The sequence below is a fragment of the Onychostoma macrolepis genome, chromosome 09 (genome assembly GCF_012432095.1).
Source record: "Onychostoma macrolepis isolate SWU-2019 chromosome 09, ASM1243209v1, whole genome shotgun sequence".
Lineage (NCBI taxonomy): Eukaryota > Metazoa > Chordata > Actinopteri > Cypriniformes > Cyprinidae > Onychostoma > Onychostoma macrolepis.
The window spans coordinates 17,505,346-17,529,444 of record NC_081163.1 but is presented as its reverse complement, the minus strand read 5'-3'; the positions used below and the strand labels follow the sequence as shown (position 1 = coordinate 17,529,444).

General features: G+C 35.9%; 1 protein-coding gene across 2 annotated transcripts; it reads right to left on the bottom strand.

Annotated features, from left to right (window-relative positions):
- Window positions 1–34: 34 nt before the first annotated feature.
- Window positions 35–24,089, bottom strand: pgap1 (post-GPI attachment to proteins inositol deacylase 1). 2 transcript variants are annotated; one of them, XM_058786850.1, is made up of 26 exons: window positions 23,839–24,089; window positions 23,021–23,174; window positions 22,614–22,789; window positions 21,569–21,740; window positions 20,397–20,557; window positions 20,217–20,269; window positions 20,006–20,072; window positions 19,832–19,937; window positions 19,652–19,710; window positions 19,475–19,558; window positions 18,094–18,143; window positions 17,819–17,870; window positions 17,662–17,739; window positions 17,417–17,492; window positions 17,095–17,168; window positions 16,784–16,835; window positions 16,635–16,701; window positions 16,428–16,533; window positions 16,309–16,347; window positions 16,033–16,217; window positions 15,663–15,893; window positions 11,141–11,276; window positions 10,860–10,910; window positions 10,555–10,769; window positions 10,274–10,378; window positions 35–330 (listed from the first exon to the last, which is right to left on the bottom strand). In XM_058786850.1, the coding sequence occupies exons 1-26, from the start codon at window positions 23,968–23,970 to the stop codon at window positions 168–170; spliced, it is 2,844 nt and encodes a 947-aa protein (XP_058642833.1). In that variant the 5' UTR covers window positions 23,971–24,089; the 3' UTR covers window positions 35–167. The 2 variants fall into 2 exon arrangements, with proteins under 2 accessions (XP_058642833.1, XP_058642834.1); XM_058786851.1 differs by lacking the exon at window positions 35–330 and adding an exon at window positions 5,811–9,443 and having other exon boundaries at window positions 23,839–24,085.
- Between the last annotated feature and the right edge of the window lie 10 nt (window positions 24,090–24,099).

Here is a 24,099-nt window from a genome sequence, read left to right as displayed (position 1 = left end):
CTCTTCATCCACTGTAGCGAGATTTTGTCGCTTACCCGAAGCAGAAATCACGACTGAGGGGATAGTTCCCTTCTACACAGGTTGACAGATGAGCTATAACATCCTGGATTACAGCGCGATCTACCTGATCTTACGCTACTGTAGACCTGATCTCAACACCTGTGTAATTATACCAGAGAACGGCGTTGGGTTTCCCTGTGGACGTGACTACCCGGTTCGGTCCGTCCCCGCAGCGCATGCAGCGGTGGTAATAAAGCAGTTATAAGGCGCTCCGGAGCTGGAGGCAGTGTGAGAGCGGCGGGGTGGCGACTGCTGGGGAACACATCTGTCCTGCACACACAACACAGATCTCTGTGGTTACAGCTTCACACCACATGTGTACGGACTGATGATCAGTCCAGACCTCATTATGAATGCAGTTTATAAAGAATAATGCAGATATAGGCTAAAATAAATTGTCTGCTGTACAATTTGTTACTTTGTAATAGGTCTGTTTATAGGGGAGACTGGGAGGTAATGTAATATATTAATGATTTTATTTGTGTTTCAAGATATAATAACATTGCCATATCTATTTATATTTATCCACAAAATACATAGCTTGGAAATCACATTATACTTTTAATATCATCACACAAAAGTGATAAAATCTCTATACAAAGGAATGTTTTAACACATTTAACGCAAAAATATTAAACTGAAATGCTAATTACTTTTTGCAACTCATACTTTGTCTCTTTTACCAGTGAATTACTGTAAATAACTCAGCAGGCATTATAGATTTCAATAACACTTTATAACAGGGTTCAATTGGTTAACATTATGCAATTGCTCATTTGAAATAGGCTATCAATAACAATAGCCTTCTACAGCATTTCTGAGTTAATGTTTAAAACCATGAACAATAGTAACATTAAGTAGCTAATAAGCATAGTAACATGTCCCACTGAAACTAAAAACGATAATTCCGCAAATTACTGCAATTGCAGGTTTCAAACAGAGATGGCGACAAAAGCCTCGTTCAGACTGTCAGAACAAATCCGATTTTTACTTGGATTTTTGTTCAAATCCGACTGAAATCCGATCATATTTAGATAGTCTGAATGGCAACGAACTACATGAAATCCAATTTGTGCGAATCCGGAATTAAGCCCCACATTCTAAAAATTTTTAGGAAACCTTGCCTTAAAATTTAATTATTTTTTGATAATTAAAAAAAAAAAAGTGAAGTGAATTGTCAAGTTCACTTAACTTTTTTTTTTTTAATTATTATTTACTTAATTTTAAGGCAACAGGTTTTCTCAGCTTTTTTAAGTTAAGTCAACTTATCACTTTTTACAGTGTAACAAGACTTAGTATAATAATACAGCGCAACCACAACGGCAACATGTTGTCATGTCGTAAGACAACATCTGTATTGCAAACTGTATGCTGGTACTGTTGTTTTTAGAATAGGCATAACAATGCAAAAGGCATTACCATAGAAACCAATGCACATTCCGTAAAAAAGAAAGAGCGCTTATGAACACACAAATCGGATATGAACAGCTGCAACCCTGTTTGCGCAGACATGATACTTCATCAGCACGTTCCAGCGAGAAAGAAAATAGCGCGCAGTTTTTGTAGTTTGCCACTCTAAACATTCGAGCTCTTTAGAGTAAGGTGGATTCTGATTGGCTGTCAGTGTCATTATCGTTTATCAGCTGGAAAAAAATAGTTTTAATTTAAAGTGATTCCAGCGATATCGTTCATCCGTCGTTATCGTTATAATTGTGTTGTGGACTCCGCTATTATTTTAAATTTAGAAGGATTTTTTTAAACTATAGGAACGGACTTTATTAATGATGTCATTTGAAAAATTGGTTTGCATTAACTAATGCCAATTAAAAATGTTTTAAATATATATTCCTAAAAAGTTTTACTTTGGACAAAACTCATGAAAAAAAAAAAAAGTTCAGTCCTCTGGTATTGAACATTAAGGGTCACATTTCCATTCCACTGTAGATGAATCTTCTCTTTGATGTGACTGTACTTGAGTCTATAGCCTGTGCTTGGTTGAGGACAGCATTTGTATTCATATCCTGTGGTTTATTCTAAACACTCATAGACCTGGATATCACTCCAGATGTGTGTTCACATTAATTCTGTGCCATCCTCAGAGTAAATACTGCTGACTATCAATGAGCTGTATGGGCCAAATGATTTATGTATTTATGAATGAAGAGGTCCGTTCTTTGAAGCAATTTTAACAGTACATCAGATATTAGAAGACATTGTGTTTTGATTACATAGCTATCTGTCTTTTGACTGAGATGAAAGAACTTCAACATCTCCAGTCAAATGGTGTTTTGGCAACTGCAGTGGCCAAATCTCAGCACGACTAACAGCCATCTGTTAGGCTGAGAAAAAAGCAAAATATTATTAAATGTGACTAATTAGCAGGAATCAAAACGGCACTGACAAGATGTTTGAGGGATTACTAACACACATACTGCCCTCTTTTTAAAAGGACAGTGCACACAAAAAGAACATCACAGACTCTCTGAAATTGTCAAGCTAAAATAAATAAACAATACAAAAAAGACAAATAAAATTAACATTAAAAATTGAATAAAAAATAGCTTGAAATGACTTGAAATCAAATGAAATACAAAATTTTAAAAGAATACTCTTTGAAATAGTCAAGCATAAGTAAGTTAAGTAAGTAAATTAAGCAAGTATAAGTAAATAAAAAAGAGATAAACAACACTGAAATAAAAATGGAAAAAAAAAAACTGAAAGAAAGAAAAAAAAAAAAAATGAAAATACTATCCTGGGTCCTCTTAGAAACTGTGAAGCTTAAATATATAAAGCAACAAAAATAAAAAATAAAATAAAACATTAAAATAAATAAATTTTTTTGAAGCCATACACTAATTTTGTGTGACGACCACCTCAATTTAAGATAGTCAGTTTGGAATGACATAAGTAATTAAGGACAGGACTTTCCTTTCTGGGTTAACAATCCTTTAAAATAAATAAATAAAAATAAAATTAAATAATAAATGTCAACACACACAGAAAATGTTCAATAAATCTGAGAACCAACTCTGAGTAAACAATTTTTATTGGAACTGCAGTAGTGCTCAAAAATTGCACATATTTTTGGGTAAAATAACGTGTTAAGATATATAAACACTACAAGCCACTGACTCCACAACACGTTATTTAACCTGAGAATGATCAATTTGTTATTTCACCATTTACAAAGCTTAGAGATAAACAAGCAATTACCTTGTTATCCTGCACTGTAACAATTTAATTACAAAGCAGGTACACAACATCTCTGACACTTTCTAGCACATCTGTATATTAAATAACAACAAAAGATGCTCCAGAAATAAGCATGAACTGCCCTAATCACTGTATTAAGAAAACAATGATCACAACCAATCACAGTGACGCTGCTGTTTGGCCAAACAGGTGCAAGCCAATGATGATAAATCCAACTGCCAATACAGTGCCCTCCACTAATATTGGCACCCTTGATAAATATGAGCAAAGGCGGCTGTGAAAATAAATCTGCATTGTTTATCCTTTTGATCTTTCACTCAAAAAAAATTCACAAAATTCTAACCTATCATTGAAATAAAACAATTGAAAGTGGGGAGAAAATTTCATGATGAAATAAATGTTTTTCTCCAATGAATGTTGGCCACAATTATTGGCACCCCTAGAAATTCTTATGAGTAAAATATCTCTAAAGTATATTCCCATTAATATTTACATTTTTTTTTAGCACACCAGGGTGACTAGGAGCATGAAATTGTCCAGCCATGACTTCCTGTTCCACAGGATTATAAATATGAGGAACACAAAGGCCAAATTCCCTTAATCATCCATCACAAGGAGTAAAACCTAAGAATATAGTTCTGATGTGCAGAACAAGATTGTTGAGCATCACAAAATAGAAAGTGACTGTAAGAAAATAGTTAAAGCATTGAAAATCCCCATTTCCACCATCAGGGTAATAATTAAGAGGTTCCAATCAACTAAAGATGTTAAAAACTGCCTGGAAGAGGACGTATCTGTATCGTCCTAATGCACGGTGAGGAGGAGAGTTTGAGTGGCCAAAGACTCTCCAAGGATCACAGCTGGAGAATTGTAGAGATTAGTTGAGTCTTGGGGTCAGAAACCTAAAAAAAAAAAAAACTATATCTCAAACATCCCCTACATCAGCACATGTTGTCTGGGAGGGTTTCAAGAAATATTCTCGTGGCTCATCCAAAAACAAACTCCAGCATATTCAGTTGTCAGCCACGACTGGAACTTCAAATGGCACTGGCTTCTATAGTCAGATGAAACTGAAAAAAGAGCTTTTTGGCAGCAAACCCACCAGATGAGTTTAGTACAAACAGGGATAAAGTAGCCCATGTCCATGGTTAAATATACTTCTGGATCTTTAATGTTGTGGGCCTGTTCTTCTGCCAGAGGTCCTGAACATCTTGTTCAGATGCATGGCATCATGGATTTTTTTCAAATACCAACAGATAAAAAAATCAAAACCTGACTGCCTGTTAGAAATCTTATAATGGGCTGTGGTTGGATCTTCCATTAGGACAACAATCCAAAACAAACATCAAAATCAATACAAAAATGTGTCACTGAGCACAAAATAAAACTTTTACCATGGCTGTCCCAGTCCTCTGACCTGAACTCTATAGAAAATGAGTGAAGTGAACTGAAGAGAAGTAGTACCAACATGGAGCTGTGAATCTGAAGGATCTGGAGAGATTCTGTATGAAGAAAATGGTCTCTGATCTCTTATCAGGTGTTCTCCAAACTCTTCAGGCATTATAGGAGAAAACTCAGAACTGTTACCCTGGGAAAAGGACGTTGCGATAATTGGGTGCCAATAATTCTGGCCAACATGAACTAGAGAAAGCATTTATTTGACAATGAGATTTCCCCCCCACTTTCAGTTGTTTTACTTCAATGATAGGTTGGAATTTTGTGATTTTTTTGAATGAAATATAAAAAGGATAATGCAGATTTATTTTCACAGCCGCCTTTGCTCATATTTACCAAGGGTGCCAATATTAGTGGAGGGCACTGTAGAAGTGATAATATGTCAGCATACATGTGCTGATAGACAGTGCTTCATCACATAAAAGAAGCATTGACAAATGTTCATTTACACTCTTACAGTTTCATAGTTACCGCACATGAGTGAATTACAAAAGCACCACAAACCAAGCAAAACAGCACTATAATCACACTTGTATCAACTTGAACCATATCTCTCAGTAAACATTGTATAAGATTATATTTTAAAAGGTTTATTGTGAGCAATTTACAACTGCTGATTAATGTTTTCATTTTAAAATATTAACTCCGCTTTCAAATGAGACAAGTAATATCAACTCCTTACAATATAGATATAACAGACGAGTCACTGTAATGAGTGAGTCACTGCAAATATATTAAAGCACAACAGCATTTAGGTTCATGAGGCAGTGAGCTGCATTCTATAAAAAAAAAATTAATAAATAATAATAATAATAATAATAATAATAATAAAACCAAAAAATTAATTCAAAACAGTCACAGCTAAACTTGAAGCCCAGTCTGAAACCCTACCCAAAACCAACAGAAATACTAAATTTGTGTGTGTCACACAGAATATGACTGCGGAATGTGCAGGCTTGTAGGCTTTAGTTCCCTCCAATCATATTTTTTCGCTAAAGGTCGATTATGGTTCGACTGAGGTTTTCAGGTTAATATTCCTTCATATTCTAAACCTGTTAATACATACTTAACAGATATATACATAAATTTCAATTAAATTTTTTATTTTTTTAATCAATTCAAATCACCTGTTACGGCATACAATACGGTTCATAAGTTTAGGGTCAGTAACATTTTTTTTATTTTTGAAAGGTTTCTTATCCTCAACAAGGCTGCATTTATTATGAAATATTATTACAATTTAAAATAAATATTTTCTATTTTAATACATTTTAAAATGTATTTTTCCCTGTGATGGCAAAGCTGAATTTTTAGCAGTCATACTCCATTCTTTAGTGTCACATGACCCTTCAGAAATCATTCTAATATGCTGGATTGATGCTCGAGAACCATTTCTTATTATCATGAATGTTGAAAACAGTTGTGCTGCTTAAAAAAAGTTTTACGGAAACCAAGATTCTTTTTTTTTCTTCTGAATTTATTGATAACTATCCACCTTTTTCTTCAACGCGGAAGTAAGCCTATGGGTGAGACTTCCGGTTCATTAGCCGCTATAGGTAAATAATGAGGAGAATAACAACGTGCAGTAAATGGTAAAATGTTTTGCACTACAAACCAGTGTGTTCATGATTAAGATAATACATTAAAATAATATGATAAGACACACTAATTTTCAATATCAAGCAGCAAAACGAACTGTTTTGTACAGCTAAAAATAGCTGGACACAGATGAGACCGGAAGCTAGACCCATAGAATTTACAAATGGCCGCGCCCATTTTTACATCAAGAAAAAGGTGGATAAAGTTCAAAACAACAGCATTTATTTGAAACTGAATTTTGACACTTTTTGATACACTTTTGATCAATTTAATGCACCCTTGCTGACTATTGTAGTATTCATTTCTTTTCAAATTTAAAAGATCATGTCTTACTGACCCCAAACTTTCAAATGGTAGTGTATTTATAAAACCACATTCCTCTAGGGTCTTTCCTATTAATATTTAGCTGCTACAGCAGAGCTATTAACCACATAACAACAGTCTCTATTAAACAAAAAGAGCAAATTCTTCATTACATTTCACAGCAGAAACCATACTAGCATCAATACAAACATTGCTGTCATTGCTGCAGTGTTAAAGAGTTGCTGTTGGATCCGTTTGGCTTCATTGTTACATAATCAGGACAGATCTGGCCCTGAATTAGTTCTTGCTTTGAGACATATAATCAGATCCTGGCCTCCAAATATTGTGGCACATCACAGTGAACACCAATGAAAACAATCAGTCACAATCATATTGATAGAAAAAAGGCAGCCTTTCACACTTTCACCACAAAAACAGCTCAAATTTAGCACGAGGCAGAGCAAGATCGCAACACAGCATAAAAACACAACAAACATCAAAGCTCACTGCAAAATGATTCAAACACACACACACACACACACACACACACACACACACACATTCAGGTACATTCACAGTGCAGAAGACACAATTTTGTGCCATATGAGTGTTTTTGGTCAAGTACATCCTGTGAGAGGAGGACGTCTGATTTAAATATCAGACTACTTGGATGGACTGACTGACAAACATCCGTCCTCAATGACGAGAAGGTTAAATCGCGAATGGGTATCAGAGAAGCAGGGGTATATTACAAGAAAGGCACCGTTCTCTCATTCGATTCAGGATGACAAAGTATAATTTCAGCTCTCAGGTAAGCGATCCTGAATCAGAGTATAATCCGTCATGAGCAGATCAAATGATGACGGATCAGATGGATGCTGCTGAGCAATGTGTGAGGAACACAGACAGACCATCAACAGCATTCATCAAACATTACAATAAAAAAAAAATAATAAAATTTGTAAATAAAAAAGCTGTGCAGACAGCAACAATCTCATGGCTACTGTGACTGTGGCAGTGTTTCTAACAATTTGTCTCAGGTTATAAGAAACGCCATAACCATAAATGTAACTGTGATGTCTTTTCAACACCACAAATTGTGCACAACGATATAAAATTATCATATTGCTTGTCAGTCCAGTTCCGTGATCACACCTCGCGAAACTCGAGATAACACCTCCAGACAGAATGTTATGCTACTCAGACTCGCCTTACAGTTTCGGCTAATGCAAAAGGGTGTTAATAAGAAGTGATCTGTCTAACACGGAGGTACTCCAGCACCTACAGGCATTACATGTGTATTCAAAGCTAAATGGCTTAAGGCAGAAATGACAGATCGAAGATAGAACAGGCAAAGAGATCCAGTCACGCTCACACATAGACATGTGAATTGCAGAAAAGCCAATTAAACACCTAAAGCTGCTTTTACATCCTTAAAAGTCAACATGAAAATGCATTTCTAACCCATTTTACTTCCGTAATGTGACATGTTAGATGTGTATATGATACACAATTTTTTTGCAAGATCTGCAAAGCTTGATTGGATATTATACTAGCAGTGGCTGGAATTAATTGCTAAAGCATTTTTCTGCATATTTTCAACTACCAAATTGTTAAATAATGCTGTAATGTGATTAAAAATTGTTGAACATTGTGAATCAGAAGTGAAGCAAAGGCTTCAGTCAATGAAACAGAAAAAAGAAAAGCCTTGTTTGAATGTGATAACATTAGTGTAAGCAAACAAAACAGTTCCCAGTGGTCTTATAATGCATTTACTATGAAACTAGGGACTTTTACTATCCACACCACAATGATCTGAATCAATACGTAAAATAAAATAATGAACATGTATCTGGATTGGAGCAAAATGTAGATGTGTTCTTACTGCTTCATTTCTCAATATTTAAACAGAAATTAAAAAAAATAAAATAAATCATGCACAAGATCAGGAAGTAAACGGGGTCAATTGATAGGGCACCATTTCTAAAATTCTGGCTTATATGGATAAATGATAAGTGTTATGGCTGAAATTAAAATTATCTACAATTTTTACAAATTAGTTAAAAATAAAATCACTAAAAACTGAAATTCTACAAATGAATTTTAGGCATCCCGAAATTATAATGTGCAATATGAAGAAAAAGAAATACCGGAAACCAATAAATCAATAAATAAATAATTATTTTAAAACCCTCTAATATCCACTGATGACTGAAATGATAGCGGTATATTGTGTATCCCTATCAATTATGAATTCATGTTGACAAATTAATACTAAATCAGACATATACACTCCCACACAGACCCACACACACACCAGTACAGGCTAGTTTCTCACACACTGATTAAATACAGTCTTAGACTTAGTTTAGTTCAGGCCGAGGCTTAACGTGTCTGGGAAACTAGCCTTACGAACAAGAGGTATTGCTCATGAATACAGACATACCACCATTAACAAGTATAATACCCTGTACAGAAGCTACAAATGATAACAAATGACAAGTCACATGACTCCAGATGTGCTGGTCCACTGATGTCACTAGTCCATGTGATCCCACTGAACACACAGAGGGTTCTAAGGCTGTTTTGGTCTAATCTGGTCTGAATTTATACAAAGCCCAGGTCTTGTTTTAATCTCAGTGCAGACTCACGTTTAAAGTTCGTAGGGAGGTCAAAAGTAGCAAGAACAGACCAAGAGTGTCACAGCTGCAGACAGGAAATAAGTGACTCTGTAAATGTGCAGCGGACAAAAAGCCAGCATGCCCACACACAGTGGCAAGAGTAGATGAAGCGTCAGATTCAGCATCAGTTTGCTGTAATACAAGTATAAATACAGACATACAGCATTGTTAGAACTTGTGACAACAGACTTCCAGGCATCACTACTGCTCAAACGTTTGGGGTCAGTAAGATTTATTTTTTTTTTTTAATTAATACTTTTATTCAGCAAGGGTGCATTCAATTAATCTAAATATACAGTTAAGGCAAAAATATATATATATTTTTTATATATTAAATATATTTCTATTTCCATTTTCTATCCATCAAAGAAAAAAAAAAAATTATATATATATATATATATATATATATATATATATATATATATATATATATATATATATATATATATATATATATATATATATATATATATATATATATATATATATATATATATATATATGCATAAAAACTGTTTTTAACATTGATACAAATGTTTCTCGAGTATCAAATCAGCATATCAGAATGGTTTCTGAAGGATCATGTGAGTAATGGCTGCTGAAAATTCAGCTTCACATTTTAAAATAGACAACAGTTATTTTAAATTGTAATAATTTTTCACAACATTGCTGTTTTTACTGTATTTTTTATTAAATAAATGCATAAGGACTTCTCAAAAAACATAAAAAAATAAATAAAAAATCTTACCCACCCTAAACTTTCGACAATAGTTTGTATGTATTTAAATATAATATTCACTATATATTTATGAAGATTTCAAATTACAATTTAGCAACATCATAAATAAAGCTCTTTGATATGGCCATATTAGGCATTCTAAGGAGTGCCACTGATGAATATGACTATTTGAAATTATGTAAAATAAATAACATGAATCAATTTGTAAGAAATGCATACAAACCTGCGCAGGAGTGTAACTGTGTTACAGTTGATGAGCAGAACAGAGCTGATGAGCAGGGGTACAACGTGAGGCCAGCAGGGGTCAGGATCCAGATGAACCCAATATCTGAACAAGACACAAACATGTGCAAATTAAAATCACTCTTAGAGGATGTAGATTACCTTCTCTTCACTCTCAGGCACTTGATCTCTTGTAGAACTTGCTTGCAGTACTTTAGTAACTTGCATAAGAAATTCAGAGGAAAATAAATCTAACGAATTTATAGACTAAATGACGATTACCTGAGATTGTGCCTCCAGTGGATAAGGGAAGGGATGGTGAGCATCATGGTGAGAGTAAGCAGTGTGGACAGACTAAAGTGGAGCTGCAGATCATCTCTGACGTCTTGTAGCACTGATTCTGTCAGTAAAGGGCTGCCGTTACATTCTTTAACCATACTGTGACAATCACTGGCACGGAATCCATTTTCTGATTTTTGTGAAACTTTCTGGGGTGCCTGGTTTAACAAAAACAAAACATTTTGAACTTACAGGTATTGTAAGCCAAGTAGAAAGTCAAAAACTGATGTAAAATAAGACATTCATACCAGGTTCAACATGTGGCTCAGGGACCTCTCTGTCATCTGTAATCTAAGCACCTGGACAAAGACAAATAAATCACAAGAGATTAAAATCATTATGAAGAAAACTGTACATTCAAATTAGAAAAGAGAAATATTATAGTATTAAGCATCAGTAGAAATATCTTAAGGCAAGCATTCACCACAAGGTCAAAAAACATCTCTAGGATCACCTCTTATCAACACTAACACAACTTTATATTGAATAGGTATGAAAGGGTTTGATGAAGGATGGACAGATCACTCACCCTGTAGAGGTGGAGAAGAGAGGAGACCATAAGGGCCAATGCTCCACATGTGACGCCTCCCAACACACTTAAAAAGATTATCAGGAGAATCTGAGAATGAAGAGGAAGCGTGCCACAATCCCGGGACACTGAAGGTCTGCAGACAAACACAGAGTCACACACACACAACATGGAAACATTTCTGAAAAGACATTGTTAACTTTTTGCCACAGAATGTTGTTAATAACCATGTCATCTATTAACTGCACTGGGGTGGTTGTTATAACACACACAAATATATATCACATATATACAGTGAGGAAAATAAGTATTTGAACACCCTGCTATTTTGCAAGTTCTCCCACTTAGAAATCATGGAGGGGTCTGAAATTGTCATCGTAGGTGCATGTCCACTGTGAGAGACATAATCTAAAAAAAAATCCAGAAATCACAATGTATGATTTTTTAACTATTTATTTGTATGATACAGCTGCAAATAAGTATTTGAACACCTGAGAAAATCAGTGTTAATATTTGGTACTGTAGCCTTTGTTTGCAATTACAGAGGTCAAACGTTTCCTGTAGTTTTTCACCAGGTTTGCACACACTGCAGGAGGGATTTTGGCCCACCTCCACACAGATCTTCTCTAGATCAGTCAGGTTTCTGGCCTGTCGCTGAGAAACACGGAGTTTGAGCTCCTCCAAAGATTCTCTATTGGGTTTAGGTCTGAGACTGGCTAGGCCACGCCAGAACCTTGATATGCTTCTTACAGAGCCACTCCTTGGTTATCCTGGCTGTGTGCTTCGGGTCATTGTCATGTTGGAAGACCCAGCCTCGACCCATCTTCAATGCTCTAACTGAGGGAAGGAGGTTGTTCCCCAAAATCTCGCAATACATGGCCCCGGTCATCCTCTCCTTAATACAGTGCAGTCGCCCTGTCCCATGTGCAGAAAAACACCCCAAAGATGATGCTACCACCCCATGCTTCACAGTAGGGATGGTGTTCTTGGATGGTACTCATCATTCTTCTTCCTCCAAACACGTTTAGTGGAATTATGACCAAAAGTTCTATTTTGGTCTCATCTGACCACATGACTTTCTCCCATGACTCCTCTGGATCATCCAAATGGTCATTGGCAAACTTAAGTCGGCCTGGACATGTGCTGGTTTAAGCAGGGGAACCTTCTGTGCCATGCATGATTTCAAACCATGACGCCTTAGTGTATTACCAACAGTAACCTTGGAAACGGTGGTCCCAGCTCTTTTCAGGTCATTGACCAGCTCCTCCCGTGTAGTTCTGGGCTGATTTCTCACCTTTCTTAGGATCATTGAGACCCCACGAGGTGAGATCTTGCATGGAGCCCCAGTCCGAGGGAGATTGACAGTCATGTTTAGCTTCTTCCATTTTCTAATGATTGCTCCAACAGTGGACCTTTTTCACCAAGCTGCTTGGCAATTTCCCGTAGCCCTTTCCAGCCTTGTGGAGGTGTACAATTTTGTCTCTAGTGTCTTTGGACAGCTCTTTGGTCTTGGCCATGTTAGTAGTTGGATTCTTACTGATTGTATGGGGTGGACAGGTGTCTTTATGCAGCTAACGACCTCAAACAGGTGCATCTAATTTAGGATAATAAATGGAGTGGAGGTGGACATTTTAAAGGCAGACTAACAGGTCTTTGAGGGTCAGAATTCTAGCTGATAGACAGGTGTTCAAATACTTATTTGCAGCTGTATCACACAAATAAATAGTTAAAAAATCATACATTGTGATTTCTGGATTTTTTTTTTTTAGATTATGTCTCTCACAGTGGACATGCACCTACGATGACAATTTCAGACCCCTCCATGATTTCTAAGTGGGAGAACTTGCAAAATAGCAGGGTGTTCAAATACTTATTTTCCTCACTGTACATACACACACACACACACACATACATGCATGTTTGTATGTACATAAATATATACACACACACACACACACACACACACACGTATGTGTGTGTATAATATATATGTGTGTGTGTATATATGTATACACAGTCATGGCCAAAAATATCAGCACCCTTGGTAAATATGATCAAAGAAGGCTGTGAAAATTAATCTGCATTGTTAATCCTTTTGAGCTTTTATTTAAAAAGAAATTCACAAAAATCTAACCTTTCATTGGATAATAAGAACTTAAAATGGGGGGGGGATATCATTATGAAATAAATGTTTTTCTCAAATACACGTTGGGCACAATTATTGGCACCCCTAGAAATTCTTATGAGTAAAATATCTCTGAAGTATATTCCCATTCATATTCACAATTCTGAGCACTCCAGGGTGATTATGAACATGAAATTATACAGCCATGGCTTCCTGTTTCACAGGAATATAAATAGGAGAGAAAACAAAGCCCAAATTCCCTTAATCATCCATCACAATGAGAAAAACCAAAAAATATATTTCTGATGTGCAGCAAAACATAATTGAGCTTCACAAATTAGTGAAGTGGCTTTAAGAAAAGAACTAGAGCAGTGAAAATTACCATTTCCACCATCAGGGCAATAATTAAGAATTTCCAATCAACATAAAATGTTATGAAACTGTCTGGAAGAGGACGTGTGTCTATATCGTTCCTAATGCACGGTGAGAAGGAGAGTTTGAGTGGCTAAAGACTCTCCAAGGACCACAGCTAGCGAATTGCAGAAAATAGTTGAGTCTCGGGGTCAGAAAACAGCACCTACATCACCACATGTTGTTTGGGAGGGTTTCAAGAAAAATTCTCCTCGCTCATCCAAAAACAAACTCCAGCATATTCAGTTATCAGACACGACTGGAACGTCAAATGGGACTGGTTTCTATGGTCAGATGAAACTAAAAAAAATGAGCTTTTTAGCAGCAAACACTCAAGATGGGTTTGGTGAACACAGGGATAAAAAGTACCCCATGTGTACAATGAAATATACTGCTGTATTTTTGATGTTGTGGGCCTATATTTCTGCTGGAGGTCCTGGACATCTTGTTTAGACACATGACATCACGGATTCCATCAAATACCAACAGATAAAAAAAATCAATAAGGTGACTGACTCTGTTAGAAATCTTATAATGGGCCATGTTTGGATCTTCCAGCCGTACAATAATCCAAACACAAACCTCAAAAACAACACAAAAATGGGTCACAGAGCACAAAACCAAGCTTCTGCTGGCCATTCCAGTCCTCTGACCTGAACCCTATAGAAAATGAGTGGAGTGAACTGAAGAGAAGAAGCACCAACATGGAGCTGTGGATCTAAAGGGTCTGGAGTGATTCTGGATGAAGGAATGGTCTCTGATCTCTTGTCAGGTGTTCTCTAACCTCTTCAGGCATTATAGGAGAAACTTTAGAGCTGTTAAACTGGCAAATGGAGGTTTCAAAAACTATTGAATAAAAGGGTGCAGTTAATTGTGGCCAATGTGTATTAGAGAAAAACATTTCATAATGATATTTCTCCCCATTTTAAATTCTTATTATCCAATGAAAGGTTAGATTTTTGTTATTTTTTTTAATAAAAGATCAAAAGGATTAACAATGCAGATTCATTTTCACAACCTTCTTTGTTCATATTTACCAAGGGTGCCGATATTTTTGGCCATGACTGTATGCATGCATGCATGCATGTATACATATACATATACATATACATATATATATATATATATATATATATATATATATATATATATATATATATATATATATATATATATACACATACACATACACATACACACACGTATATATGCACATATAACATTTTTTGGTAATTCAACATCAGGACTTTAGATCAAAATGTACATACTTTATATACAAGGAAGGCTCTTTATTTTATGTCCTGTAACACTTCCTTTTAAATGTTTATGGTCAGTAAAGATTTTCTAATCTCTCTGACTTTTGAAAGTCTCTTTTGCTCAGCAGGCTGCACTTATCTGATCAAAAATACAGCAAAACCAATAATATTATAGAACAGTAGTAATAATATTATTACAATACTAATACAGTTTAAAACAGTTTCCAATTTTAATATATTTTAAAAGTAAAGCTGAACTTTCAGCAGCCATTACTTCAGTGTCACATGATCCTTCAGAAATCATTCTAATATGCTAATTTGGTGCTCAAGAAAATATTATTATCGTCAATGTTAAAATTGTATTTTTATATATTAAAATTAAAACATATTTTTTAGTTGCTTTATTTAAAAGTTTAGTGGAAACTGTGATAATTTTTCATGATTCTTTGATGAATAGAAAGTTTGAAGAAAAGCATTTATTTGAAACCGAAACCTATCGTAACATTATAAATGTCTTTGCTATAATTTATCAATTTAATGCATCCTTGCTTTCTTTAAAAAAAAATGCATTATTGAACTCACAGAATAACAAGTGTTAATTTTTGTCTGATGTTTGATTTAGATCAAAACATCTACATTTAGATAAAACATAACACTTCAAAAACCATCTATTTATTTAGAGCACCTACTACAAAGCTACTACAATAGCACTTACTATTAAAACTTTTACCTGTGCAGTGGAGCAAGAACAAAGGACAGGAAGCAGACAAACACTCTGAGGACTGCGCTACCCCAGAATGCAATGGATGAACCGAGCACACAGAGCAGTGGGGACACTATACGGGGCCATTCCTGCACAGAGGCCTTTGGATCCTGGGATAGGTCCTCCACAGAGTTTAGAGGAAGAGAATCCACCGCAGGGAGACCCAGAGAGGACCAGACATCCTGAAACCAGCTCTGCCTATGGTGAAACAATAGGGGAAAAATAGATATATACTGTAAACATTTTATAACTGTACAATTCGCATGCAAAAATGTATTTGTATTGTCAAAATTGAACATTGCCCCAAAACAAAAAAGGCTTCTGTATCAGGACTCACCTGAGCAGCAGCAGCAGCAGGAGGACGGGCAGTTCCAGTTTGTGGAACTGTAACGATTTACTCATGCCCTCTTGCATTCCAGCAGGATGTCCAGATCTTTTGATGGAGCTCAGCTGAGCCCTGATCATCAGAAGAAGTACTGCAGCCGAGTAAATGGGCAGAACTGGACCACAGAAACGCAGAATCTAAAGAAAAACAATTCCTTTTGAATAGGAGGAATACTCTGGGGTTGAAAATTACCAGCATGCCAAATGAAATACCACAATGTAAGCACACCTGCCCAAGCACTTTGGGAAACGAAGTCCGAATAGACACCTATAAAGACAAAATACAAAATTTGTTGCTGATAACTGACAAGTTTGCCTTTGAGAAAACAACAAATGTGGATGAAATACCTTGTATTGGCAGTTGGGGGCAGTGTGGAGCTGCAGGAGGGCACTGGAGGTGTTGTCTGGGCGGCTGGTGTGAAGCATGCTGTAGATGTCAGATACCGAAGGAATACTTTGGTGGAAAAAAAGAAAGAAAGACAGAAATCATAAATAACACAACCATTAGTATTCTGCTGAGGAAAGTTGGCTGATTAATGACAAGAATATTTCTACCTTGCCGTATCAAAGAAGTCTTCACGAAACCAAGGTACCCTCAGTCTGTACACACTGGGCAGTCTGTCTGTATAACACAACATGGACAGCTTCAGTCTTTTAATTCACCATGTTTCATTCCTGCCAGTTAAAGCTGAATAACTGGTTACCTTTAGTGGTTTTGCAGTGACTCATGATTGTTATTCTGAAAGCTTGATAGATCTGAAGGAACACAAACAAATTAAATTTTATTATGCTTTCGGGTATATGACTTATTTTAATTAAAGGTAAGGGCGTAACAGATTACTGAACAGAACATCAACTTAAGGAACTATTCTAAAGACTATTATGGGATTTGTACCATTACAAAAGCTTCTACTATGAATGGATATCTGAAAAAAATAGAGGAATAAATTCTATGGAGAATCTGAGGTTCAAAGGGAAAGACAGCAGAACAACAGGGAATGCTGCGAGCGATCACCTGATGAAAGTCCTGCAGCTGTAGTGTATGAAGCAGCCCAGAGGAGTTTATGCTGATGTCACTAACAGTCAGACCTACAAACCATCACATACAAGTTAAAGCATCCACATACAGTAAACACAACAACTTATTATTATTTTTTAAGAATGTAAGATTATTACATTGTTTTATGCAGGCCTATTTTATGTTAATGTGTAAAAATAGCTCATACAGCTGTCATTAAAGCAAAATGGGCAACTAAAAAGCACTGCTCTGCATGACAGCATCTGGTAAATGCCTTGAAAGTAAAATGCAAACACAAGCATGCAGTTCAGTGGCTCACCAAAGGACAGCACATGAGGCACCTGCACTGAGACAGTCAAGCTCTTCGCTCTCTGCAGCTCACACTCCACTACAAACTACAATCAGACAATCAAGCATTTAGAAAGCAACTAAAACATTGAGCTCATTGCAAATTATTTTGACATAAATCAACTAATGCATGTTTTAAGATGGGAAGATGGTCTGTCTTGTAATGCAAGTTTTCATTACGAACATGATAATGTGGACTGCAAGTTAACTTCTAACCTCTGTTCCACTGGGGTTTGAGGCGTCAATAATGAGATGAGAGACAGACAAAAGTTCGCTGATTTTCACTGTAACAGCCTATAAAGAAACAGATTTTTACAACAATTTTTATTTTAAATGTAGCTATATAATGTGTTACTGAATAAACCAGAATGACCTTATAGGCTGGAAGAAGTTCTGTCTGAGATGAGAGATCTACTGCCTGAACACTGTGTAATGGAGAAAAATAGATAAGAAAGCAATTTACAAAGCAAATAATATAACACTTACTATTTACATTATAAACAAGAGTCCACATTAACAGTATGGATCGACATGTGTGCAATGCACCAAACTTATGAAAATGTGCTAACTTTACGAGTGCAGATTCCATATGGGCCTAGTGGTAATTGGTTCTTTTTGAGAGAAATTTATGTGGTTTATTTTACTCACCACATTGAGCCACTCATCTGTGTACAACCATACAGCCAGCTGGTCATTTCCTGTTGAACATGTACAGACACACACAACTCTTGGTGAGAACATTCACAATGAGCATTAGTCACGAGGAACAAAGAAAATCGCAACTTGGACAGCAGCCTGCACAATGGAAAAGCTGCACTTTCCTGCAAAATATATACTTACTTTGTATATCGCGATTAATTGCATCCAAAATAAAAGTTTTTGTTTATATAATATATGTGTGTGTGTGTGTACTGTGTATATTTTTTATGTATATATAAAAGACACACACATATAGTATATATTTTAAAAATATTTATATGTATATATTCATATTATTATATATACATATACCGTATTGTCCCGAATATAAGACGATGTTTTTTTCTTGGAAATACATCTGAAAAAACGCGGTCGTCTTATATTCGGGGTCTAGACTTTGACATGTCAATAATACACCCACAACAATAGGTGGCGCCAAAAACGCATAAAACGAGTGTGCCATGAAATATGTAATGTAATGTGTGTTGTAAAATCGTGACTGTCATGTTAGCCTGATGGGACCAAACTTCCTCTGTAAGTGATTTTAAAACATAAGACTATACCCAGATTTGAAGATTACAATAAGATTTCACTTCTACTGATAATACAATTTTGGTAGGCTACTATGAGATGGATAGCCTAAATGTTATATAATTCAGATGGGCTACCTGTTATTTCAATGGTATATCAAAAAGTGTATATTTTTCAATGTCATTGTTGGTACATTTTACCAGTATTTACCATACTTTCAAAACAAAAATTAAAATAGGAAAAATATGCAATTTGAAAATAATTTAAGACAAAAATGTGTTTTACAGAGAGAAAAACAAACAAAAAACAATATTTGGTTTTCAAAAAGCCTTTTTCCAAAAGGTACATCTGGAAAAAGGGGGGTCGTCTTATAATCAGGGTCGTCTTATATTCGGGACAATACGGTATTTAATATATAAACATAAAATTTTTCTTAAATATATACATGCAAGTGTGTATTTATATATACGTAATAACACACACATATATTACATAAACAAAAACTTTTATTTTGGATGCGCTTAATCGCAATTAATCATTGCCCAGCACTAATATAGTCTTTTTTTCTTTTTTTTTTTTACAAGTATGCTTTTGCTTCATAATATTTGACTACAGTTTTAAAACATAATAATTTTTACATTAAATTAATATGAATGCACATTTTCTTCATAACTGGGACACCATGTAAAGAGATTTAAAATGAATGCTATTAAAGAGACCTAATTTCACCAAATGTTTAGTGACATTTAAATTGAAATGAAAAAAGGTTTCTGGGTGTGATGCTGTTGGTCTCTCTCACCATATTATTACTGCGGCAGTGGAAATGACTGTAGGCTTTCCTTCGACTGGAGAGGGCAAACAGGAAGTACATGACTTGAGCTTCCTGCCAAGAGTTGGAGGATGGTTTACATTAGTGCAACATTCAGAGAGATGCTGCTGGCATAATTTTGCCTGAGATGATGAAACATATTTTCACCTTGGGGGCACTGTAGAACAGACGGAGTGTGTTGACCTCCTTCCACGCCTCAGGAGGAGCTGGAAGGATGGATGAATAGATTTGGATATAAATAGCAAGAAAAGGATAAACAGATATTATCTTCCAGCTGTGATGAAAACTGATAAGCCTATAAATATACATGTGCACACAAACACAGACCTGAGAAAGTGACAGGGGCATCCTGTGCTCCTCCAGGCTGAAGCACTGGATGTCTAAAGAAGTGATAGTTCAGCACTGACATTCGCTTCTCAGGACTCTCTGTGAACTAAAGAGAAACACGAGTCAATAAAACACCTTAAACACACACTCACACTGTATTAGGACATGACTCACCTGCCCTGTTTCAAGTTCAATAAGGTCAAAGAACACCCGGACTGTGGCCAGAACCAGCTCCTTGCACCTTAAAGTATAAAGGATATCACATCATAAAGGATGAAATTCATTAGTCATTAGGAAGTTAAGAGGCTTAAGAGCAAAATAATTAACCATCAGTTTTAATTCTCTCTCCATTTTCATGACACAATGCTAGGATACAAAAACATACCAAACGATGGAAATGTGATCTGTGGAAACCCAGGTTCGGGGAACTGCAGTCGCCTAAAAACCAATTCACAAAACACCAAGGTAAGGACGTTAAAAACAAATCAGGTTCTGCTTGGAAAAAAAACAAAACAAATTTTTGTTAAATATTTCAACTTGAAACTTTAATGGCTAGTAGACCTACCACTACTGACATCTTATTGAGGTCATCGATGGGGCAGGACAGTGCTGTCAAACCAGAGCGCACCTGGAAGTCAAGGTAACCACCACCCACAGAGAGAACGGTTACATTTCGAAGGTCTTCAGCATTTGTGGTCCAGCGATGTCTGACTGTAGAGTAAAACTCTACCACAGACACACAATTCAGATGTTAGTGTACCAAAAAACTCCACGTTTGCAATCAAACTGAGAAAGTGTAATAAACAAAAACACAAGTTTATTCCTTCTGAATAAACTATTGTTAAAAAAGTATGGGGGCAATATTTATTTTTATGTTTTTGAAAGAAGTCTCTTATGCTCACCATAACTGCATGTATGCATGTGAGCAAAAATACAGTAAGAAAAAAAAAAAAAAGAAAAAAAAAAAAAGTAATTGTAAAATTACAACAATTCACAATAAATGCTTTCCAATTTAAAGTTGAATTTTAAGCAGCCATTTTCTTCAGTCTTCAGTGTCACACCATCCTTCAAAAATCATTGTAATATGCTGATTTCTTATTACTAGTGCCGTCAAACAATTAATCGTGATTAATCGCATCCGAAATAAGTTTTCGTTTACATAATATCTGTGTGTACTGTGTATATTTATTATGTATATATAAATTAAATACACACACACTTACAGTATATATATATTGAAAATATTTACATGTATATATTTATATTCATATAATTTATAATAAATATTTAATTTATAAGCCTAACATTTTTCTTGAATATATACATGCATGGTTGTGTATTAATATATACATAATAAATATACACAGCACACACACATATACTACGTGAACAAAAACTTTTATTTGGGATGCAATTAATCACGATTAATCGTTTCACAGCACTACTTATTACCAATGTTGAAAAGAGTTGTGCTGCTTAATATTTTTGTGGAAACCATAACACATTTTTTCAGGATTCTTTGATGAATTTAAAGTTCAGCAATTATTTGAAATTGATTTTTTGTAACATTATAATTGTCTTTACTGTTATATTTAATCAATTTATTGTGAAATAAAAATGGCAATTTCTTTTAAAAAAAAAAAAAAAAAAAAAAACCTTTTGAACTGTAGTGTACCTTCAAAACTCTCAAACAAATCATTTGTACATATTCATGTCGGTCTGTAGGTTTTTTCCTACCCAGTATATAAGGGTCCAGAGACAGGACAGGTGCCTGGTGGGGTGAGGCCTGGGTGATGATGAGGCTGACCAGGCGTGGGTTGAAACGTGCCAGGGTGAACAATGCTCTTGCCACCACTCCACCCATGGAATGACCCACTAGAACCACACCTGTGGGAGGGTCTGGACGGTCCTGCAGCCATGGGAATGTAGAAGAAAGATCATTGGTTTGGATTTGGATGACCTACTAATAGCAATGAGGTTCAATTACTAAGTGACTAAAAGGCTGGAATACACTACACAACTTTTAAATTCTAAACAGATTTTGAAACAATAGGCATCATACATTTGTTGACTTTGTGAATGGTTACAGAAAAAAACTGGCATCATACATCAACATAGATGGCTGAAGATCAAACACAACCAGACTTTAACACTGTTTAAGCACAACACATGCAGAAACATGCGCCTAGTTGCTAGGAGACGCATGACAAATAAGAATAATATGCATTCTAAAATTGGCTCAAAGTATAAAACATGTTTTAAGCCTGGAATACACTACACCATTTTTGCCCAGATTCCAGATGATCTGAAAGTTTCATTAGTCATGGAGTACGTTAAAACCCACCTTGAAGGGAAAGTTATTCATATCACATATGTATGCATGTATAAGATGTGCTGAAATATTGAAGAATGCTCTGTGATATCTGCCAACTCTGACTGCCCAAAATCTGCAGACTGGCTCTGACTACGCAACTAGCATGGATTCCTCCAGACTGAAAATCTGTGTAATAGTTTTGTAGTGCATTTCAACCCTGAAGAAATATAAACATAGGCCTATATTTTGTGTGCTATCAACTCAACACTAACACTTGTTTATAAATTCAATTATTACCGTTAGTGCTCCAAGTGAACCAAGTGTGTATACTATGAACAAAAGTCTAGATAACTAATTTTGTGATCTGTAATTCTAACAAAGGGACAGAAAAGGATGGAAAGGAAATGGGAAGAAAGTAAAGGGACAAAAGTGATGGAAAAGGAGAAAAAGATGCCCTTGATCTCTGACCTTGTAAAGGCGCAAGATGGCTTTGATGCTTTCATGTAGAAATTGAGTCTGTCTGCGCAAACTGCCCCCATACAGGGCCACCAACTCCTCGTTGAAGTCAATGGTGAACACGTTCATATGGATTCGTCTGTCCAGGTTCTCAGCCTTCCTCAACGCCACTGAACCCAAAGAACGAGCTGCAAGAGAGAATATAACAGCATCTCTCTGTGAGATCTCACTTCTTTCGCCCTCTGTTTGTAATGAACAATCTGAATGTTTCATAAGTACTGGGACAAAGTCAGTAGGAGGATTGATTGAGTAAACAAACAGGTTCTATTTTTCACTCAAAAGTCAAAACCCATCTTAAAGAAAAAATATGTGTAAGATGTGCTGACTGAAATATTGAAGAAAAACCAGTTCCATCTCACCTTGCTTGTAGCTGCCCGCGTTCCCAGGCAAGAAGAGCACAGGAGCCCCAGTGAGCTTGAGTCCCCTGGTCTCCTGAGCATATGTGCCCTCTCCATAGAGATACAGCCCGTATGATGGGTACTGGCGCGCGACACGCTTTGGAAGCTGCACACGCTGCAAACATACAGGTGAAGAGAACGCAAGACCACAAACAAATCAAGTTGTAGAACAGGATTCCTGAAACAAACGACACTTTAAAAGCATGTTCAGGTTGCAGTGCAGGTCTGAATGTATGGCAGGTAGAGCTTCATTTTGAGATGTACTAGCAATGCTCTTATAAGCAACTAGGGAATACACTAGGCTATACCAGCAAGTGGTTACATGGTATTACATATGATTTTAAATACCTCTATTTTTAACTTAAACACTTCAGCAACTAAATAACATATTTTCCCTAATATTTGTTATATTTTATATAGAAAAAAAATAAATGCATACTTTTCAGGTGAATATGGACTTTTACCATAAATCCACTACAATATAAATATTAAAAACATATTAAAACACAAATGTGACCCCTAAGTGGGGAATACCAGAGGGTTAAAAAGGTTTTGCCCATTGAAATATTGTATAAGGACTGATGTTGCTGATAAGGAATGTTTGTTGATGCCAAAACAACAGGTAGAATGACATACATGAGGAACTGAAGCATGGCCTGCCAGTGAATTGTGAGCTAGTAACATTGCTTTAATTAGAAGAAATGATGCATTTTGTGAATTGCAAAGCAAACGTGTGAAGAATCACCAGAGATACAGACTGTGTTTGCGGCGATACTCACTCGGTATTCTGGGTACTCGAACATGTATGTCATGCTGCATCGGTTCTCCCCGAAACCAAACAGTAATTCCCGCAAACCCACGAGCAAAAGCACAAGAGCAAAGCCGCAAAACGCGTATACAGCGAGTCTCATGTCTCTACAAGATTTTATTTACAAATTCATTGTAATCGTGTCTCCGCTTTCCTCGTTGTAAACCCACACTGCCTGTTTAAACCTATAGGAAACCTCCTACGGACCTGTCACGCAGCCCCTGGCATGATG

What these genes read in the sequence shown, in the direction of transcription:
- pgap1 (XM_058786850.1), bottom strand. Translation starts at nt 23,970, where the DNA reads ATGAGACTCGCTGTATACGCGTTTTGCGGCTTTGCTCTTGTGCTTTTG. An exon ending in CCATCTTGCGCCTTTACAAG is followed by an intron (nt 21,741 to 22,613) that starts GTCAGAGATCAA and finishes CCATGGCTGCAG; the next exon opens with GACCGTCCAGACCCTCCCAC. An exon ending in ACAGTTACACTCCTGCGCAG is followed by an intron (nt 331 to 10,273) that starts GTTTGTATGCAT and finishes TTGTGTGTGCAG; the next exon opens with GACAGATGTGTTCCCCAGCA.